The sequence below is a fragment of the Ictalurus punctatus genome, chromosome 6 (genome assembly GCF_001660625.3).
Source record: "Ictalurus punctatus breed USDA103 chromosome 6, Coco_2.0, whole genome shotgun sequence".
In the NCBI taxonomy this organism is placed as follows: Eukaryota; Metazoa; Chordata; class Actinopteri; order Siluriformes; family Ictaluridae; genus Ictalurus; species Ictalurus punctatus.
The window spans coordinates 2325001-2342927 of record NC_030421.2 but is presented as its reverse complement, the minus strand read 5'-3'; the positions used below and the strand labels follow the sequence as shown (position 1 = coordinate 2342927).

Sequence of the window (17927 nt, the reverse complement as noted above, 5' to 3'; positions counted from 1 at the left end):
ACTAATTAACCTGTCTCGGGGGTTGTCACCGTGTGTCGGACGACCAGACGGATAAAATATCAAACGTTTCTAACTAGGCTAGTCTGGTGTCGCTAGCCGAGGGGAGACACGGCTAAGCTATCACTGTATGGGTTTAGCTGCTACGGCGCCGTGTAGAGTACATTATCTTTCCTTCTGCTCCGCTCAGACCTTTCCGTTCCGATACTTTCGGACTTGTCTGGATCTAATCACCAAAATGTCTAGCCAAGTCATTTAGGCAACCAACTGTAATGTGATACAGCAGCCAATCAGATTCAAATGTAAAACAAACAGAAACATTTTAGGGGGAAACCGGAAAAAGAAAACACCTACAGTGAACTGATTGCATAAGTTTGTACACCCCTTAACTAATACTGTCTTAAAGTACCGTTTTGGGTAAAAGTCTATGAACTTAGCACATCATGAATTGTCGATTTGGGTCCACTCCATTCGATCATGTCGTACGGGGATCCTCGTGTGCTCAGCCGTCCTCAAGTGATACCACGGCTTGTTTTTTGTGATAGGATTTAGCTCTGGGATTTGACTGGGCCCGTAGCTCAGACATGAAACGAGCGACCAGTACTTTCCAGATATTCCCGCAGGTCATTTATTTAACGTTGCTGGTTGGTTGGTTGGTTTGTTTGTTTGTTTGTTTTTCCGCTAAGATGTTTCTATTTGGTTTTCACTTGAGATGTTGTCGATGATTAACTCACATCAAATGTAGAAACACATCTGAGATGATTTATCTTGGTTTAAATTGGGTTTTCATCGCACAGACCTGCCATTTTGACACGGGTGTGAGACTTTAACAGGGGCGTACAGGCCTTTCATCTGCTGGACGTTAGAAATCTACTGGTCTGGATTCAGTATCACATTTACACGCGCGTGATCACAGAGAGGAAGAAAGAAAACGTTTACGTCTTTTAAGAATCAAGCGAGTACATTATCAAAGATTCCACGATCAGTCATTCTCATCGCTATATACAGTATATGAACTTAATAACGCTTATGAATGCTTGTGTCGTACAACCCCTGGTAAAAATTATGGAATCATCCTGAACAGAAAAAAATTAAAAAATCACAATGAGTGCGTCGTCGTTCCTCCTCGGGCTTTTAGGACGGCTTTATTTCCTCGACTTGATCTGGAAGAAAGTGCGCCGCTAAAATTAAAACCGTTTCATTTCGCTTGCTCGAGGTATGTTTCGCGTCCAGCTATCGAACAGAGGTCGTTCCGCGTCACGTCTGTGATTCGCTTATTTGTTACAGAGTTAAAAAATTAGCCGTGTGAACATCCTCTACGTGTGGCGAGTCGGTCGTCTTGTCCCGGGGGTCGTACGCTCACCCGACGGTCACGGTGAACTGCGAAGAAGGGATTTACAATCGGAGCAAGTCATCGAGAGTGCTGATATAATTACAACAACGACGCACAAATCAGGCCACGGAGCTTAAGTCTACAACAGAGTTCACGTACGAGACATTAATCTGGCAGCGCTGAGCCAGTCTCTACAGGGAAGGACACGGGGACGGACATCAATCTGCTCTTATTATCTTATTATTTTCTGCTTATAGAAAATATCGACGTTCATTCGCACTCTAACCCGAGCGCGTCAGACAGACGATCTCGCTCGAGGGCAGAAGGATTCCTTTAAGTACCAAATCGAAACCCTGGATGTTGATGACGAATTTGATTCCACTGACCTATTTGTACCGGGACTGCACGCAGCTGAATACAAGACACACACACACACCTTTAATAGATCTCCTAGGAGCTCAAACAAACGCTCCGGCCTCTGCGTGGACATGCTGCTGCTGCGCCCTAGACAGCTACGAAACAACACTGCCTGGTGTGTCTTCTGAGATGGGCTGGGTTCTTTGGCTGTCGCTGGGCATTACTCATACTTTGGATCTACAAGAGGCAGAACCAAAACCCAGGATTGGAGAAGTCACATGAAACCTTCCCCCGAAAGCTCCCGTGTCTGTGCCTGTCACTGACATCATCATCCTCTTTGCCATCTGTCAGTCAGCCAGAGCGGCTTCCAGCCCGTGTCTCAGGCAGACACTGCCAGCTCTGTGAAGTGGAGAGCAGAACGCTTCTGAGATTCCTCTTCACGACAAGCTCTCACAGGTCGTTTACACGCCAGCTTCCTAACGAGCCGGGGATATCCGACGAAAAAAAGTACCTCGCTTGTGCTGTGACTTCTTCTGCTCCTAAATCGGTGAACGTTTACAAACGTCTGAGAACGCAACTTCCTTTTTCGGCGAGCTGCGAGTTCACCACAACTGCACGCAGAGCAGAGAAAACGGGAAAGTTCTGCAGAGCAAAACATAAACCGCTAGATCTACATCAGGATGCTGCCGTCAAATGAGTAATAATCACTTGCACGCACGTGCTACAGGACAACGTTCAGTCATATATATCATATATATATATGTAGATATATTTCTTTACGAATGCCTTCGACTGAAGGACGTATTGAAATCGTTCTCGTGGCTGGATCGGGAAGCTGTCGCGAGGTCGCGATGGACTTTAACAGGAAACACGCCGGACACATCTCGCACCACACCGCTGGACGTGTCGGGGACCGAACGAGAACGGGACGTCCGGGAACATCCACCGACGAAGGCGCAACAGACATGGTGCTGGCGTATATAGTCCCCTATGCACGGAGACTTTTGGGACACACTGTAATTTCCGTGATTCATAATCTCAATTACAAAGCCAGCATAGTCCTGATATCATTCCCAATGTGAACGGCCCCCTCGGTGACACACCTACGTTCACACACGCACACAAAGTTTTGATCCTTTTTTAATAAAAATATCTAATACAACATATTAATAACGGAATTACTCATAAGATCCCCTAAAAAGCGAGGCCCGTTTCACTTCTTGCCCGTCTATATTCTCATGAACCCGCCATCGTGGGTCAGTACGCAAAGCACCATAAACCGTTGACCACAATATATCTCACTGAGAGTCAATTACAGTGATCACATGACCAAATCGAACGTGCAATATCAGCCTGGACCGTATGTATTAGGTCTAGCTACGTTTAGTTCTGAGATTAATATTGGGCCATTCGTGCGCACGTAAATGTTTGGACGGTGATATATATATATACGTGATGAGTGTACAGGACAGAAGTAGAAATCATGCGTACGCTTCTCACACTAATTGTTATTGAAGTCAGAGAACGCTTTAAGTAAAACTAGCAACTAGCAACTAGTAAAACTAGTAAAACTAGTTCTAAGACCGGGCTTTTTATGCAGATTGTAAATACCATCGAATGCTAGGTTTATGCGTAGAACCCGTAGTGCGCCCACGTGCTTTATACGTTAATTCAGTTCAAATTGAAAACCATCCATCTGTCTGGAGACACGGCACGCCATCTGATCGGTCGATTTCATACAACGCATTCCATCGGTTTCTCTGGATACCGAATTACATAACGTAGGTGGCCAGGTTTTACTGTTAAATAAATAAATAAGTGCACCCGCGGTACATAATCGTTTGTTTATTTACTTTTTGTCACAGTTTGGGCTATTTGTGTTGTCGTACGGTGTGTATATTGTAACTACATCCTGTAGTTAGTTATATAAACATACTGTATGGGAGGGGGGGGGGGTGTCTATAATTACAGGATGCCAACTAGATTGGACAACGGTCAGATCTATGATCATTTTTTTTGCTCACCTTAGAGTCTCAGAAGAAGAGTAGCCGAGAAGGCTGTAGTTTTCTTTGTACTACGCTTAACTTTTGTACTTTTAATACGTATATTTCACCTGGAGATGTTGCTATGGCGCCTTTGAAACAATCGGACTGTAAAAAAAAAAAGATACATACTCAAGGTACGCTGTATGGCCAAAAGTTTGTGGACACCTCACCACGACATCCGTCCGTGTGACTCCTAAACATCTCATTCCAGGTTTAGTCCCGCTTTGATGTTATAATAACCTCCAGTCCTCTGCGAAGGCTTCCCTGTAGATTTTCGAGTGTGGTTGTGCTCGTTTTGGGGATCGGTGTACGTTCAGCCACGAGCGCGTTCGTGAGTCAGGTGCGGCACTGATGTCTGGCCAGGAGGTGTGCAGACGGTGTTTAAGTTCATCCCAAAGCAAAGGTGTTCACTAGGGTTGGACTTTGTTCAGGCCACTCGATTTCTTCTGCTCCGGCGGTCACCGGCCCTGTTCCAGAGGATCTACAGCACCTTCCTGCAGGTTTCATCTCCAACCAAAGTTCTAACGCAGCTGTTTTAGTTAGTTCATCGAGAACTTCTTAAGGCGACGATTAGACGGTCAGGCGGGCACGATTACGGTTGGAGCGAAAGTCTTCAGGAAGGTGACTCCAACCTCGGCAAACGATTTCTTCATGGAGTCTGGGTTGTGCGCGGAATCATCGTCGTGTTGGATCAGATCTGCGCTCCTTAGTTCCGTTCTATGTGATTATCCAACTTTGTGACAACAGTTCGGAGAAGGCTGACGTACAGGTGTGACGGTCAGGTGTCCACAGACGTTTGGCTATTACGCGTAAAAATGGTGTACTACCCGGTCTTGAATCATGCCCTCAAGGCTTGGCTGCAGTTTTTTATCTGATCACCTGCGGTAAGGATGTCGGGTGTGTAAAGAAGTTGTTTTGCTCGGTCGCTCTTCCTCTCGCATGAGGAGAAACTGAGTCACAAACTCAGGTCGCGCTTTGGGATTGGTTCCCTGGGTGAACTGTTGTTGCAGACCTACCTTGATGATGCTGCTCCTCCGTGGCGCCGTCGCCGCCTTCACGCTCTCCAGCAGCGGAGTGTCGGTGTCGGGCAGCAGCACTCCACTCCTCCGCGCGCCCCGTCGCGCGCCCACCGGGATCGCGTCCGCGCCTTCCTCCCCATCACAATCTCTCTCCATCACAGATCAAATCAAATTGCAAACATAAACCAACTTTTTATTATTGTTATTATTATTATTATTATTATTTAATGGAGTTCATGTGTGTAGTTCTGCGTCCTCCATGACCAGCGCATGGACTCGCGCAAGGAACTTGACAAACGCGCACGCGCTACTGTCCTTGATAAGCGTTATTCGAGATGCAATCACTTCAATTTCCTTAATCCTTCATGCAAAAAAAAATTTTTTTTTAAAAAACAGAAAACAAAAAGCTTTGCATTCGAGAAGAGGTGACTCGGCTCACGGGTGAATCATTTAGTGTGTATCGACTTGTGAATTGAGGAGGCACTGGCGCACGGGTGCACGCACGCACGCACGCGCGCTCGGAGAAGTTAAAACCGGTGCCTATGCGATACAGGAACATGCAACAAGTTTCCTGTCTAGTGAATGAGCAAAAAAGAAAATATATATATATATATATTACAATTTTTTTTAGAAGAGCTGAAGAAGCAACTTCTCAGTGGAGAAGGAAAGGAAAAAGACACATCAGCAAAAAAAAAAAAAAAAAACAAGCCACTACAAAAATACCTCCTACAAGAGTGTATCCTGGAGCAGGATTAACGCATATCCCAATAAAAATGTCCCCGATAATGTCATTTCTCCATTCAGTTCAGAGAGCCTCAGCGAAGAGCCCGGGGTGATAGACCCGCGCCGTAGCCGCGGATTGACCAGAAGAAGGGAAACAGACTCAGTAGACACCGACATCCTGGCTCCGCCCCTCACCCGTGATTGACGCACGTTTCTGACCAATCAAATATGACTCCACAGGTCTCTCGAACGAAAGCCGCCAGACTGGTTCTCCAAGGGGCGGGGCAATTAGAATGGTGCTCTTCTTCTTCTTCTTTTTTTTTTTTTTTCTTTTTTTTTTTTTTTTTTTTTGCCAAACCCAAACCACACGCTATGGTGAGTAAAGTTTCAAAATACCACAGGTTTCCATGGCTACCAGAGATGATGTTCTATTTGACATGTAGTGTGTGGATACAAATATTGCTAAATACTCTTCCTTCTCTACCTGTCTGGAGTTAAAAATGAGCAAAAGCAGATGTTTATCTTATCTAAACGTCCTCGAAGCGTGTAAGTTATTTCGTTAGTGTTTAAAAAATGTTCTTATACTGACCACACCCAGCCCTGTTGAGAAAAAAAAAACAACCCCCAAAACGATAGAAACCCTCATAGAATGTGTAATGGTTATAATGGGAATTGTATTGGTTTTAATGGAAACTGTAATGGGTCTCTACTGGTAATTTGTTACCTTGTATTGGTGGCGTGTTATGTCTAGGGGATACCATTAAGGACAGATAATGCTGATGGTAATAGTTTTAATGCTTAGCTGATGGTTTGTAATGGTATTTATAGTGTTTCTGTAACGGTTTCTATTGTTGTCATCAGCACTCATTACCGCAGCGCTGAGGTCTTGAATCTGCTTGGTCAGAAGGTGTTGATTCGTTTTCTATAACAGCAGCTCTGACACTAGCTCATTCGCACGGACTTGTACGGTGTAGTGGACCATCTACACAGCTAATTAATAAACGGATAAATTGAACAAGTTGTTATTTAACCAAGAGAAAATAGCATCATTTTATATGTTGGAAAGTGGGCGGCATGGTGGCTTAGTGGTTAGCACGTTTGCCTTGCACCTCTGGACGAATGGGGGTTCAAATCCCGCCTCTGCCCTGTGTGTGTGAAGCTTGCGTGTTCTCCCCGTGCTTCAGGGGTTTCCTCCGGGTACTCCGCTTAACTCCGCCAGTCCAACGACTGGCATTTCCAAATTGTCCATGTTGTGTGTGCGATTGTGCCCCTGTCCAGGGTGTCCCCCTATGGAAGAGCCTTCAGGATATAGGACTTTTGCAGAGGATGGTGAAAAAAACACTGTTTCTAGCTGTAGGAAATAACATACCTCGTGGGCGTTCCACAACATTATCCATACCTATACATGATTAAAAAGCATGATGTGTCATATATACATAGATGATAATCATTCTTCTGTGCAAACTTCTGTGGTGTAATAAGAAAAGAAAAGAAAAAACACTTTAAGGCAAGCTGTTATAGGAAAATAACCCTCTTCACACCACCATACCGGGTATTAATGTCCTATAGCAGCTTGTCCCGTTACGTTTTATTACTTATTCATTAAACGATAGGAAATTGTAATTACGTCATTACCAGTCATTACTACATCATGTTTAAAAAATAAAATCCGTCTGCATGAAACATTGCCGCTCCGTTTTTTTGTAACCTGTACCGGTCTAAGAGGGAAGTTTAACAGGAATCGAAAGGTATGTTTATTTCAGAGCCAAATTCTGAGGCTTATAGGAAATATTTACGTCATATGAGTGTTGGCTCGGAAAATGGCTCGGGCGCACGGCGGCTTAGTGGTGAGAACGTTCTCCTCACACCTCCAGGGTCGGGGGTTTGATTCCCACCGTGGCCCTGTGTGTGTTTCACTCCGGGTGTGTTTCACTCCAGGTTTCCTCCGGGTACTCCGGTTTCCTCCCCCAGTCCAAACACATGCATGGTAGGCTGATTGGCGTGTCCAAAGTGTCCGTAGTGTATGAATGGGTGTGTGAGTGTGTATGTGATTGTGCCCTGTGATGGATTGGCACCCTGTCCAGGGTGTACCCCATGCTCCCTGGGATAGGCTCCAGGTTTCCCCGTGACCCTGAAAAGGATAAAGCGGTATAGAAGATGGATGGATGGAAGTGTTGGCTCGATGGTGTTTCAGAATATAGCTGTAAAGTAAGCCGATAGGACATGAAAACACACCGTTATCTTATACCACAAGATTGCTAACTGATATACCTGTATTTGGCATATTTACCAATCCGCTGGTGTACGTTAAGGTCATGAAAATGTGTGACCCAAAACAAACCTTGCATTTGGAGCATCCTCCCAAGACTCTGATATCAGTATTGTGTCAAAAAAAAACTTTTAAAATGGTGTTGGTGCATCCCTATACGTTATACATTTATACATTATGTAATATATAAATTATGATTTTTTTTTAAAAAAAGGACGCACGAATGGGACTGTGGGAGACTGTGGAATGTAGATAGAGCTCAAGGATTATTAGCAAGGGTACAGGAAGTCTCACACCCTTCTGAGGCTAGTCACTAGCATCTCAGTGCTATTGCTATTTTGAACTGTTACATGTTACATGGCGTGTGTGTGTGTGTGTGTGTGTGTGTGGCAGTAAGAAATACTTTGTCTAATAATCTTCGTTTAGTTCTCCACCTACTGTGTATACGTAGCATGATGTTAAGTGTTACGGTCGTGAATTGAAGCGTGCAGGTCATAAACATCGGGTTTGCTCGGTTCTGATAAACACGACAGGACCGTAAACGATGAAGGAGTTCTGAGTGCGTGATATGAACGTCTGATGTGCCAAAAGAAGCGTCTTGGTGTAAGGTGATGTGTACGTGTTAACAGCTTAAGTGGTAGAGAGGTATGAAATATGGTCAGGACATAACAGATCCGTGCCGGAACGTTCCACCTGCTCTAGTTTGTAAGGCAGCTTCAGAAATGACGTGAGCACATCACTGAAACGCATTCCTCTGCAGGTGTATGGAGTACATCGTGTTTTTGTACCTGATGGATATCTAGTGCCACGTGTATTGTACTATCTCTCGTTGTTTACAGGCCGGACAAGTTTTGGATCGTGCACTTGGCTAGGAACGGCGGCCTGAGAGAAAACGAACGGTCAGCCGTTTTGAACGGTGCTCTGTCTAATCTCTTTATTGTCAAAGAACTTTTCAAAGAACCGTGCTCCAGTCAGTTTATACGCTAGACCAACGGCTATAACGTTATAAGTACGGAGGATATAAAAACTTACGTTATGCCATACAGAAGGGATCAGGCTTATAGATTGTAGGCTTATAAGAACTAGAGGTTTTTTGGTCATAAATCATAACACTGTTAACAAAATAAGACGGATGATAAAAATCCCATGTTGTTGTTTATTTAGTCCTGCCCTGAATAAGCCATTTCACATAGCAGATGTTTACATACAGTCCACAAGACAAGATAAATAAGGCACAAACGTTCACTGATGCTCCAGAAGGCGACACGATACATTAAGAGCCGGGGGGGGGTGTAAACTTTTGAACAGGATTATCGGTGTAAATTGTTAGTATTTTGTCTTCTGGGAGACGTGTAAACATCTTATTTAGCATCTGAAGGGCAGTACTAAATGAAAAAAAAAAGATCTTTAAACAAAATAATAACAATTTACACTGATCATCCTGTTCAAAAGTTTACACCCCCCTGGCTCTTAATGCATCGTGTCGCCTTCTCGAGCATCGGTGAACGTCCGCGCCTTTTGTAATAGTCGTGTACGAGTCGCTCAGTCGTCCTCGGTGTGAGAAGACGGATCTCGACATCATATCGCCGCTGCTGGAAAGGAGTCAAATATGCAGAAGATGCTGGAAAAGTAAAGAATGTGAAGGACCTGGAGGATTTTTCTGAAGAACAGTGGACCGGACAAACAAGTGACTTGTGAAGAACTCTCACAAAACATAAACACATCATGTCGTGGATCATCCAGGTAACGACACGGTATTAATAATCGAGGGTGTGTAAACTTTTGAACGGGGTAATTTTTATAAATTCAGCTATTATCTCGCCTTGTGGATGATATGTAAACATCTATGTGAAATAGTTTATTCAGGACAGGACTAAATAAACAACAACATGGGATTTTTATCATCCGTCTTATTTTGATAACGGTATGAAGATTTAGCAGATTCTGCAAGGGGTGCGCAAACTTTTGTGCACAACCGTGTATGTAAACTAAAGTAAAGCTGTGTGTCCGTCATCAGCTCAGAGAGAATGAGAATGCTGGTATATGACATTGCAAGAACTAGCTGTGCAAAACTGTGCAGAATTTTTCAAAGAATATCCAGGGCGTCTGTATTTTTATTTATTTTTTTTAGGAATTATGTCCACAGAGAACTGAGCTGGAATGTTTTGTATAAACCTCACCATGTCCACCCGTGTGCACTTCTTGAACCACGACACACTCAGAGGTGTCAGATGTGTGTCAGGGGCCTTGTTGTTCTTAATCGCACCATCCGTCGCTCCTCGTCCTCCTCCCTCACGTGCTGTTTTGGTAAAGAACAGAGACATGTGCAGGTGCAAGGCCCTGCACATCCTCGCAGTTTCCTGTGTTCAACACAATTTAAAGCTACAGTTCCTTAATAACAGATGCGGTTTTTCGAATTGAACGGCACAACATCATCTACTCGGTCCGTTTGGAAAGCCTGACTCATTTCGAATGGAAATATAAATCACTATACGTATACAGTAGATACAGGATCATCAACGTTTTTTGGAGGGGGTTTTTTTTTTTTTTTTTTTTTAGATAATAAAGATAACAAGAGAACTTCGACAAAATAAAGTACTTCCTTTAGAATTCACAACACCAGGTATGATCAGAAACAATCCGTAAGACCACGAGCTACTAGCAGTTTTATCTACTACATCAATGACCACAAAATCTGTTTACTCAAAACTCACTTATAAAGGAAGTTATACATTACACCGCGACTACACTGTGAGGAGTTTTTTAAACCAGTATGACACTTTAAACACGATTCACGGGGTAATGGAACAACATTGTGGGAACATTTTTGCAGTACTGGTAGATTATAATATATTAAAAGGCCTTGATGTATAGCTGTAACACTCACTCATAACTATATTGAAATAAGCCACACCCAAAAAAAAACAAAAAAAACGTATAGCGTCGTTAACTTTACTGTAAAAACTACGCACCAATATCATTCACCGGAAACAACAAAGGAACCTCATCTGTTAAATGCTTCCATTATTCTGTTATTCTAACATTTGAAGTAATATATATATATATATATATATATATATATATATATATATATATATATATATATATATATATATATATATAAACTTAGCTTTAATGTACTGTCGGGAAATCTTGTTCAGTGCTAGGTCATGTTAGCCTAGCTAAGTAGCTAATGTTTGCTAGCTAGCCTGATATTGTAAATGGATTAAAATAGATAAAAGCTTAGCTTTAATGTACTGTCGGGAAATCTTGTTCAGTGCTAGGTAATGTTAGCCTAGCTAAGTAGCTAATGTTTGCTAGCTAGACTGATATTTTAAATAGATTGAAATAGATAAAGCTTAGCTTTAATGTACTGTCGGGAAATCTTGTTCAGTGCTAGGTAATGTTAGCCTAGCTAAGTAGCTAATGTTTGCTAGCTAGCCTGATATTGTAAATGGATTAAAATAGATAAAGCTTAGCTTTAATGTACTGTCGGGAAATCTTGTTCAGTGCTAGGTCATGTTAGGCTAGCTAAGTAGCTAATGTTTGCTAGCTAGCCTGATATTGTAAACAGATAACCCATCTAGCTTGCCTTTTTCTTGTTCCTTGCGGTGCAATTCATGACTGTTGTTCTTATTGTTTCTTTTAGCTGCTCCTTATTGTCACTAGGATTTTGTCTGCCATTTATACTGGCAGTAAAAGAGTTCAAACAACAGTATAACCTTAAACAGTGGTGCTTTTACAGTAATATATTGTTACCAATATGCAGTGTGTAAATAAAATATAAAAAGACAGTTCTATGTAAGTTTTTGGATAACCCTTACAGGTTGTAGCTAGAATGTGTTTAGAAAGCTCGACTCCTCCAAAGTTTTGTTCTCGTTATTGCAGTTGGACTGGAAGAGTATAAAACTGTCTTGTGGATTAGTTCATATACTTCAGATTTGGACGCCATTTTAGGGTCTTGTTTGCGTCAGGAAGTTTCGACTTGTGAAGACTGATTGCAATCAGCAACCACATTAATTCGCCACACTCCACTACAAACATACCATATTAGGTACAACAGCACGCACGCACACAGCAGGAGGTGATTCAGTTAGAAAGAGAGGCCACTAATTTCCTCAATTATCTCAAAGCCAATTCCAATGACCTCCTGAAATATGTGCTTTGGGTTTCATTATCACACTAAACTAAAATGATTGACATTTGTGTAGTTCTTGCAAGACGTTTAGTAGCATTTTACTGGAAGAACATCCACTGAGCATCGGCTGAAAGATCTGGCACACTGTATTGCACTGGAAGGGCGACCTAAAAGACTACTATAAAATGTAGGATCTTTTTAATGATTTTCTGGAAAATACAGACAATGTTAGATACCTCTCACTCCGCTGATTGATATGTATACATATACACACACATATATATATATATATACACACACATATATATATATATATATATATATATATATATATATATATATATATATGTTGTGCTCTTGTATTTGAAATGATGTGGATATGTCTGTCTTGTGTATGAGAGAGGGTGGGAAGGTAGTATATATATATAAGATGTATTTGCTTTGGATATTTTCTTGTTATCTTCCATGTTTTGTCAATTAAATGATGTTATAAAATAAAGAAAGAAAGAGAGGCTGGTATGTGGTGCAACACTTTTGTACAAAGTTACACTGTCACAGTTTTCAGGAAAACCTGCTGAGTTCTACCAAGCTATCACACACACACACACACAGTGGATTAACAGAACAGGATGTCTGTTGAGCACAACTCATCTCAGTAACGAGCAGAGATTTTCGAGTGCAGGTGTGAGTGCCTCCATGTCACAGTGACCTCATGATAATGGATTAAGAACTGAAAGGAGAATTTTAGCAAGTTCCTGCTACACAACAATGATGGAACTCAATACAAACCGTGCTTCTCTATAGAGTCTCTTTATATATTACACTCGGATACGTAGCAATACAGGAACACTGGGCGTGAGTCACGAAGACAGACTGGATGGGATGTAGGGCAGCACACACACACACACACACACACACACACACACACGTTCACAAAGTCATTAACACCTAGGAGCAATTTAGAGTCAGCACTCCACCTACTGGCGTGTTTTGGGAGGTGAGAGGAAACTGGAGAACCCAGAGGAAACCCTCAGGGGGCACAAGTGCAGAAACTCGGTCAGTAACCACCATGCTCTAACACTCCTACGTCAGCTCATACAGCTCATGCTCATGGGCTGAGCTGAGTCACGTGTGTTAGAGAAGAGAAATGATAAAAATGCATCATGAAGTGGTGTGTAATATACAGTTGTAATATATCTCCGCTGGACAATAAAGAGCTCGCGTTCAATCCTCATTTACTCAGCTGTGTTAGATGATTGTTGGCGACAAAGACCAGATCTTCAATGCTAGTGTGTTAATTCAAGTCTAACACTACACAAATGAACACAAATCACTCTCGACTTGCTGTGTTCCACTATACCACCACATATTGTTGGCTCCTCTGAGAACCTGCAGTGCTGGTACAGGCCACATGGCCTACAAAGCCAGTGTGAGTTCAGTGTCTGTACTAAACCTTACCCGTCATACCGAGTATAAAAGAGCGAGTTCATGCTTCTAGGAAGTGACATAACTTCTCTACAGAATGCTTTCGTCCTCTGATCTTTTAGTATAACCACAAGATGGTGCTCCTTCTCTAGGATTACAGGCTTCTGGTCTTTTTCTCAGAGAGCAGGGTTATATGGAAATTTTGAGAGGATTACTAACAAGATTAATCAAATAGTATGATGAAAGACATCTGTGGGTAAGAATGTGTGTGTGTGTGTGTGTGTTTGAGATATTTTCCAATAGCAGCTTTGAATTTAAATCATTTAAGAATGAAGTAGGCGCTAAATTGACTTTGACCCCTGCTTTGTTCCTGAGGTCAAACTATTTTCTGGGGAATGATTAGCTTTGTTGTGTTAAGATTTTGATTATACTCAGGCTGCCGGTTTAAAAAGGGCACGCGGGTGTCCTTCCACGTGACCCTCGGGCGTGGCTCAAGAAATGTATTGTTTTCCTGTTTTTGGATTAGATTTTCAAAATGGGTATTTTTGAGTTTTGGCCTTACAAAAAAATTACTAGTGAATATATAACACCCATAACAATCCATCATTTGAAGGGAATGGCAGTGGTAATGTATATATATATATATATATATATATATATATATATATATATATATATATATATATATATAGATAGATAGATAGATAGATAGATAGATATAGATAGAGATATGTTGTGGGAGTATATTGAAGACTTAATTATACAGCCTGAAAAATAAAAACCAAAATAAAATTAGCAAATGGCTCATATCCACAATGGTTTAAAAAAAAACAAAAAAACAAAACAAAACAAAAAAAAAAAAGCAAAACAGGAAGTCTGACACAAAGATGTTTTGGAAGGATGAATTTGGAAACAAAGCAGATGTGGAAACAACACTCTTATCAGCTCTCTTCAATCTGACGTGTGGTCCTCAGTAATGATTCATAAAATGAGCCATAAAACCTTTTATACACAGAATGCGTCCCTGTGGCAGGTTTACGGTGATTATTTCTTTGTTGTGTGCCATGCAGGACCCAGCAGGTGGGCATTGTTTGAGACTGTCTGCTTGACAGGTGGAACAGAAACAAGCTTTTCCATCAGCTCAGTGTTTTCCTCCTTTTCCTTCCACGTTGGTCTGGTCTGGGCCTGACTCACCCACGAGAATGTATTAATAGATTCATTTACTCTTGCCGGGAGGTGGGTTGATGGTAAACTATGTCTTTTTACGCACGTTTCCTCTTTGCCTCTATACCAAGGCCTCTTTCCTTCCTTTTCTCCTGTTCGGTTTGTTTTCGTTAAAGCCTCAAGTAGACATGGCGACGACTGCCAGCCTGGCTTTTAGGTAATGCAACGACATAACCTTTGATAAAGAATGAGGTCGTGATTACTGAGACGTACAAAATCTGTGTTTATAACCCTGTCGGTGTTTACGAGCTTTTTTTTAACCAAAATTTATACCTAAACGAATTTGTTAGCCGTATGTCTTTAAGGGGGAGGGGATGGGGGTTGGTATGGCGGAGTCATCCTTGATGACCCATATGTTGTTTTAAGTGTCAGACCGGAAATGGCCTCACAGCCCAACAAGCAGAAAAATTCCAGCAACTCACACAAGAGACCGAAACGTCCCTGAGTGCAAGACGACCAACGAGATTTACTCAATCCTAGCTACTTTATCCGTATTGTCCAGAAATGATGTAACTGGTATATCACAAAACACATCGAAGGCAGAGAGTGTTAACATTCCCTAAAAAAAATAGCCACTAAAATAAAATCCTTTTTAAAAAAAAAAAAAAAAAAAAAAAAAGTTTTAATTGAATTCAATTTCTCTGTTTCAAATGTAGAAAACTACACAGTTTGTCCATCAGCTGGTATGTGTGTGTGAGAGAGAGAGAGAGAGAGAGAGAGAGAGAGAGAGAGAGAGAGAGAGAGAGAGAGAGAGAGAAGAAACAGAATTCAGAAAACATCCGTGTAGTCTAAAAGTATGTAGATACCTAACCATCACACCCCTATGTCCTTGTTTTCATTCGTTCCAAAAACCATGGGGATTAATATAGCGTTGCTTCCTCCTTTGCTGTTATAATAACCTCCACTTTTCTTTTCTCAGAAGGCTTTCTCTTACATTTACATCGAGTGTTGCTGTGGGGGTCTGTGCTCATTCGGCCGCAAGAACATTAATGAGGACGAGCGCTGATGTCGGGTGAGGAGGCCTACAGCGAAGTCGGCGTTCCAGTTCATCCAAAAGGTGTCCGGTGCGGTTGACGTCGAGGGCGGGTCATTCGAGTTCTTTTTTAAAAATTTTTTACTCGAACCGTGTCGAACCGCGTCTTCATTTGTGCGTCGTCGTGCCGGAACAGGTTCGAGTCTCATAATCCCAGTGATTCCTGAGAGACTGCATACACAGGCATCCTGTCCAGTTGTGTGCTTACGACTTTGTGGCAACAGTTTGAGGGGAAGACGGTCACGTGTCCACAAACTTTCGACCATATAGTGTATGTAAGTGCATTAATCAGAGATAATCATTGTATCTATCGGTTCTTTTCACTCAGTTTTCATTGAGTACAGGGTAAATAAACCTCGCGTGTACATAGTGCAGGAAACATCTCATTATTAACGCAACCCTCTAGGATGTACAGTCTACGGGTCGGACCATCATTACGCATGCGCACTCCCCAGACAGCTCTCGCCCCGCCTCTTGTCCTCGCCTCTTTTCCCCGCCCCCTCATTCAGTTCCATCCCCGCCTCTTCTCTCCGGCCACAAGTTTTTGGGTTTTTGTTTTAAGTGCCAAAGAGCTTGTGGTATGGGAGCCATTTCTCCACCTCGCTTTAGAGTTAACGGAATAACCGGAGCGCAGCTGGATAAAACTGTTCTGCACAACTTTTGACTTTTTTTTTTTTTTTAGTGGGGGGGAGAAGTTTTTTTTCCCGTCTTTTATTTTTAAGCCTTGCGTCTGAACTTTTTTCCGTCGGGCGCGCGCACTTTGTGGACTTTTGTTTGTGTGTGTGTGGGGTCCGGTGTTTACGGAACCGAGAATGGAGAATTAGACTCGTGCCCGAAAGCGCGCTCCTCTGCGCGTGCTCGGGAGTCGGTTCGGCTGCCCAGGTTCGAGGTTCTAGAGTGCGCGCTCACGCCGGAAATCCCACCACGATGGGATGTGGATTACGGAAACTGGAGGAGCCTGAGGACAGCAGCCCGGGCAAAATTTACTCCACCCTGAGGAGACCGCAAGTGGAGAGCAAAACCGACACCGTGTACGAGTACGTGCTGCTGGACTTCAGCTTAGAAGGTACGTCTGTCTGGGCTTTCTAGGATTCATCTGGAGAAGTCTGGCACGTGTGGATTCATGAGTCACGGTTGCATGGTTTAAGTCTGTTTTACTTCTAACGCTTTCTGTTTCAGATCTGTAACTCTACTAACCCTGTGAAATTCCTAATCCTTGGTACCACGGTGTATAAATGTGGCATTTTGGCACAGCTCAGCTGAAGTTGATGGATCTTCCCGTTTCTCATAGCAACAGCAGGGTCAAGTCTAGAAATAGGTCAGGAGAGCTATTTTTTCCCCCCACATTCTCATTCTCCTGGAATTAAGGCAAAATGTGGTGCTTTCCACAGAATAATCCTTTCCACATTCCTGTAGTGTAGACTCTGTACACAGTTCTTAGGCCTGTTGTTGTTGTTGTTGTTGGTGTTGTTGTTGTTGTTGTTGGTGTGAACCCAAATGAATAAATAAAAAAAAAAATCTGGGAATTATATGTATTTGAAATGTTTATATCAAACATTGCACATGCTTGTTTAAAAAAAAAAATAAATAAATAAATAAATAAATAATTATTTTATATATAATATATATCTCAATCCGGATTTCAAGAATGAATACGTGAACTTTTAACACGTGAGCTTTCAGCCATCGCAGCCATCGTTCTGGTCTGAAGTCTGGTTGTAACCAGATGTTCAGTTTTCCTATGAAAGCTGCTGTAAGTCAGTCCCTCCGGGATTTTGCTATTTCGCGACCGCAGAGACGAACGCAGTCGTGCGAACTCCGCGGTATCCGGAGGAGTTTTCCCGTTTTTTCAAAAGTGAGCGCAGAAAAAAAAAAAGAAATAATTCCGTAGATTTTTGGCCGAGCCGCGTCGTGTGACGTCGTCGCGACGTGCGTTCGTTCGCAAGGCTTCTTCGATTCGCGTACGTCAAACACGATTAATGGGAAATGGCACGTTATATAGCGCTTTTTTACCCTGAACGGTTCTACGAAGCGCTTCACACTGGTTCTCATTCACTCACACAGCAGCGGTAGGACAAGAACGTATATTTTATTTCTGAAGCATTGATTTCAGTTCATGGAAAGGAACGACTTCAGGCTGAAAATCAACCACCTCGTGTTCTGTAGCTCACGCGTGTGTACGATAGCGGAGTACCCTAGAGTCTGGAGGCGTGTCGATCGATCGGTCGAACCCGTTCTTTCAGGCACCGCTCCTCGTTCCCGAGCCACAGCCGGACGGCACTTTGTGTCCTGCGCAGTTTGTAAAGTCTGTCTGTTCTGTAAGCCTACTTCAGAGAGAGAATAAACAAACGTATACACGACTGA

General features: G+C 42.5%; 2 protein-coding genes across 2 annotated transcripts in view; one reads left to right on the top strand and one right to left on the bottom strand.

Moving 5' to 3' along the window:
* The window catches only part of plcl1 (phospholipase C like 1), a 70172-nt gene extending 64493 nt beyond the window's left edge, over positions 1-5679 (bottom strand). Inside the window, exon 1 of the mRNA XM_017469364.3 lies at positions 4749-5679. Within this exon, the coding sequence (XP_017324853.1) occupies positions 4749-4907 (159 nt within the window). The 5' untranslated portion in view covers positions 4908-5679. The remainder of the gene's footprint in view (positions 1-4748) is intronic.
* A 10125-nt stretch (positions 5680-15804) lies between these two features.
* Positions 15805-17927, top strand: part of rftn2 (raftlin family member 2) — a 14728-nt gene continuing 12605 nt past the window's right edge. Inside the window, exon 1 of the mRNA XM_017469366.3 lies at positions 15805-16629. Coding sequence (XP_017324855.1) covers positions 16491-16629 — 139 coding nt within the window. The 5' untranslated portion in view covers positions 15805-16490. The remainder of the gene's footprint in view (positions 16630-17927) is intronic.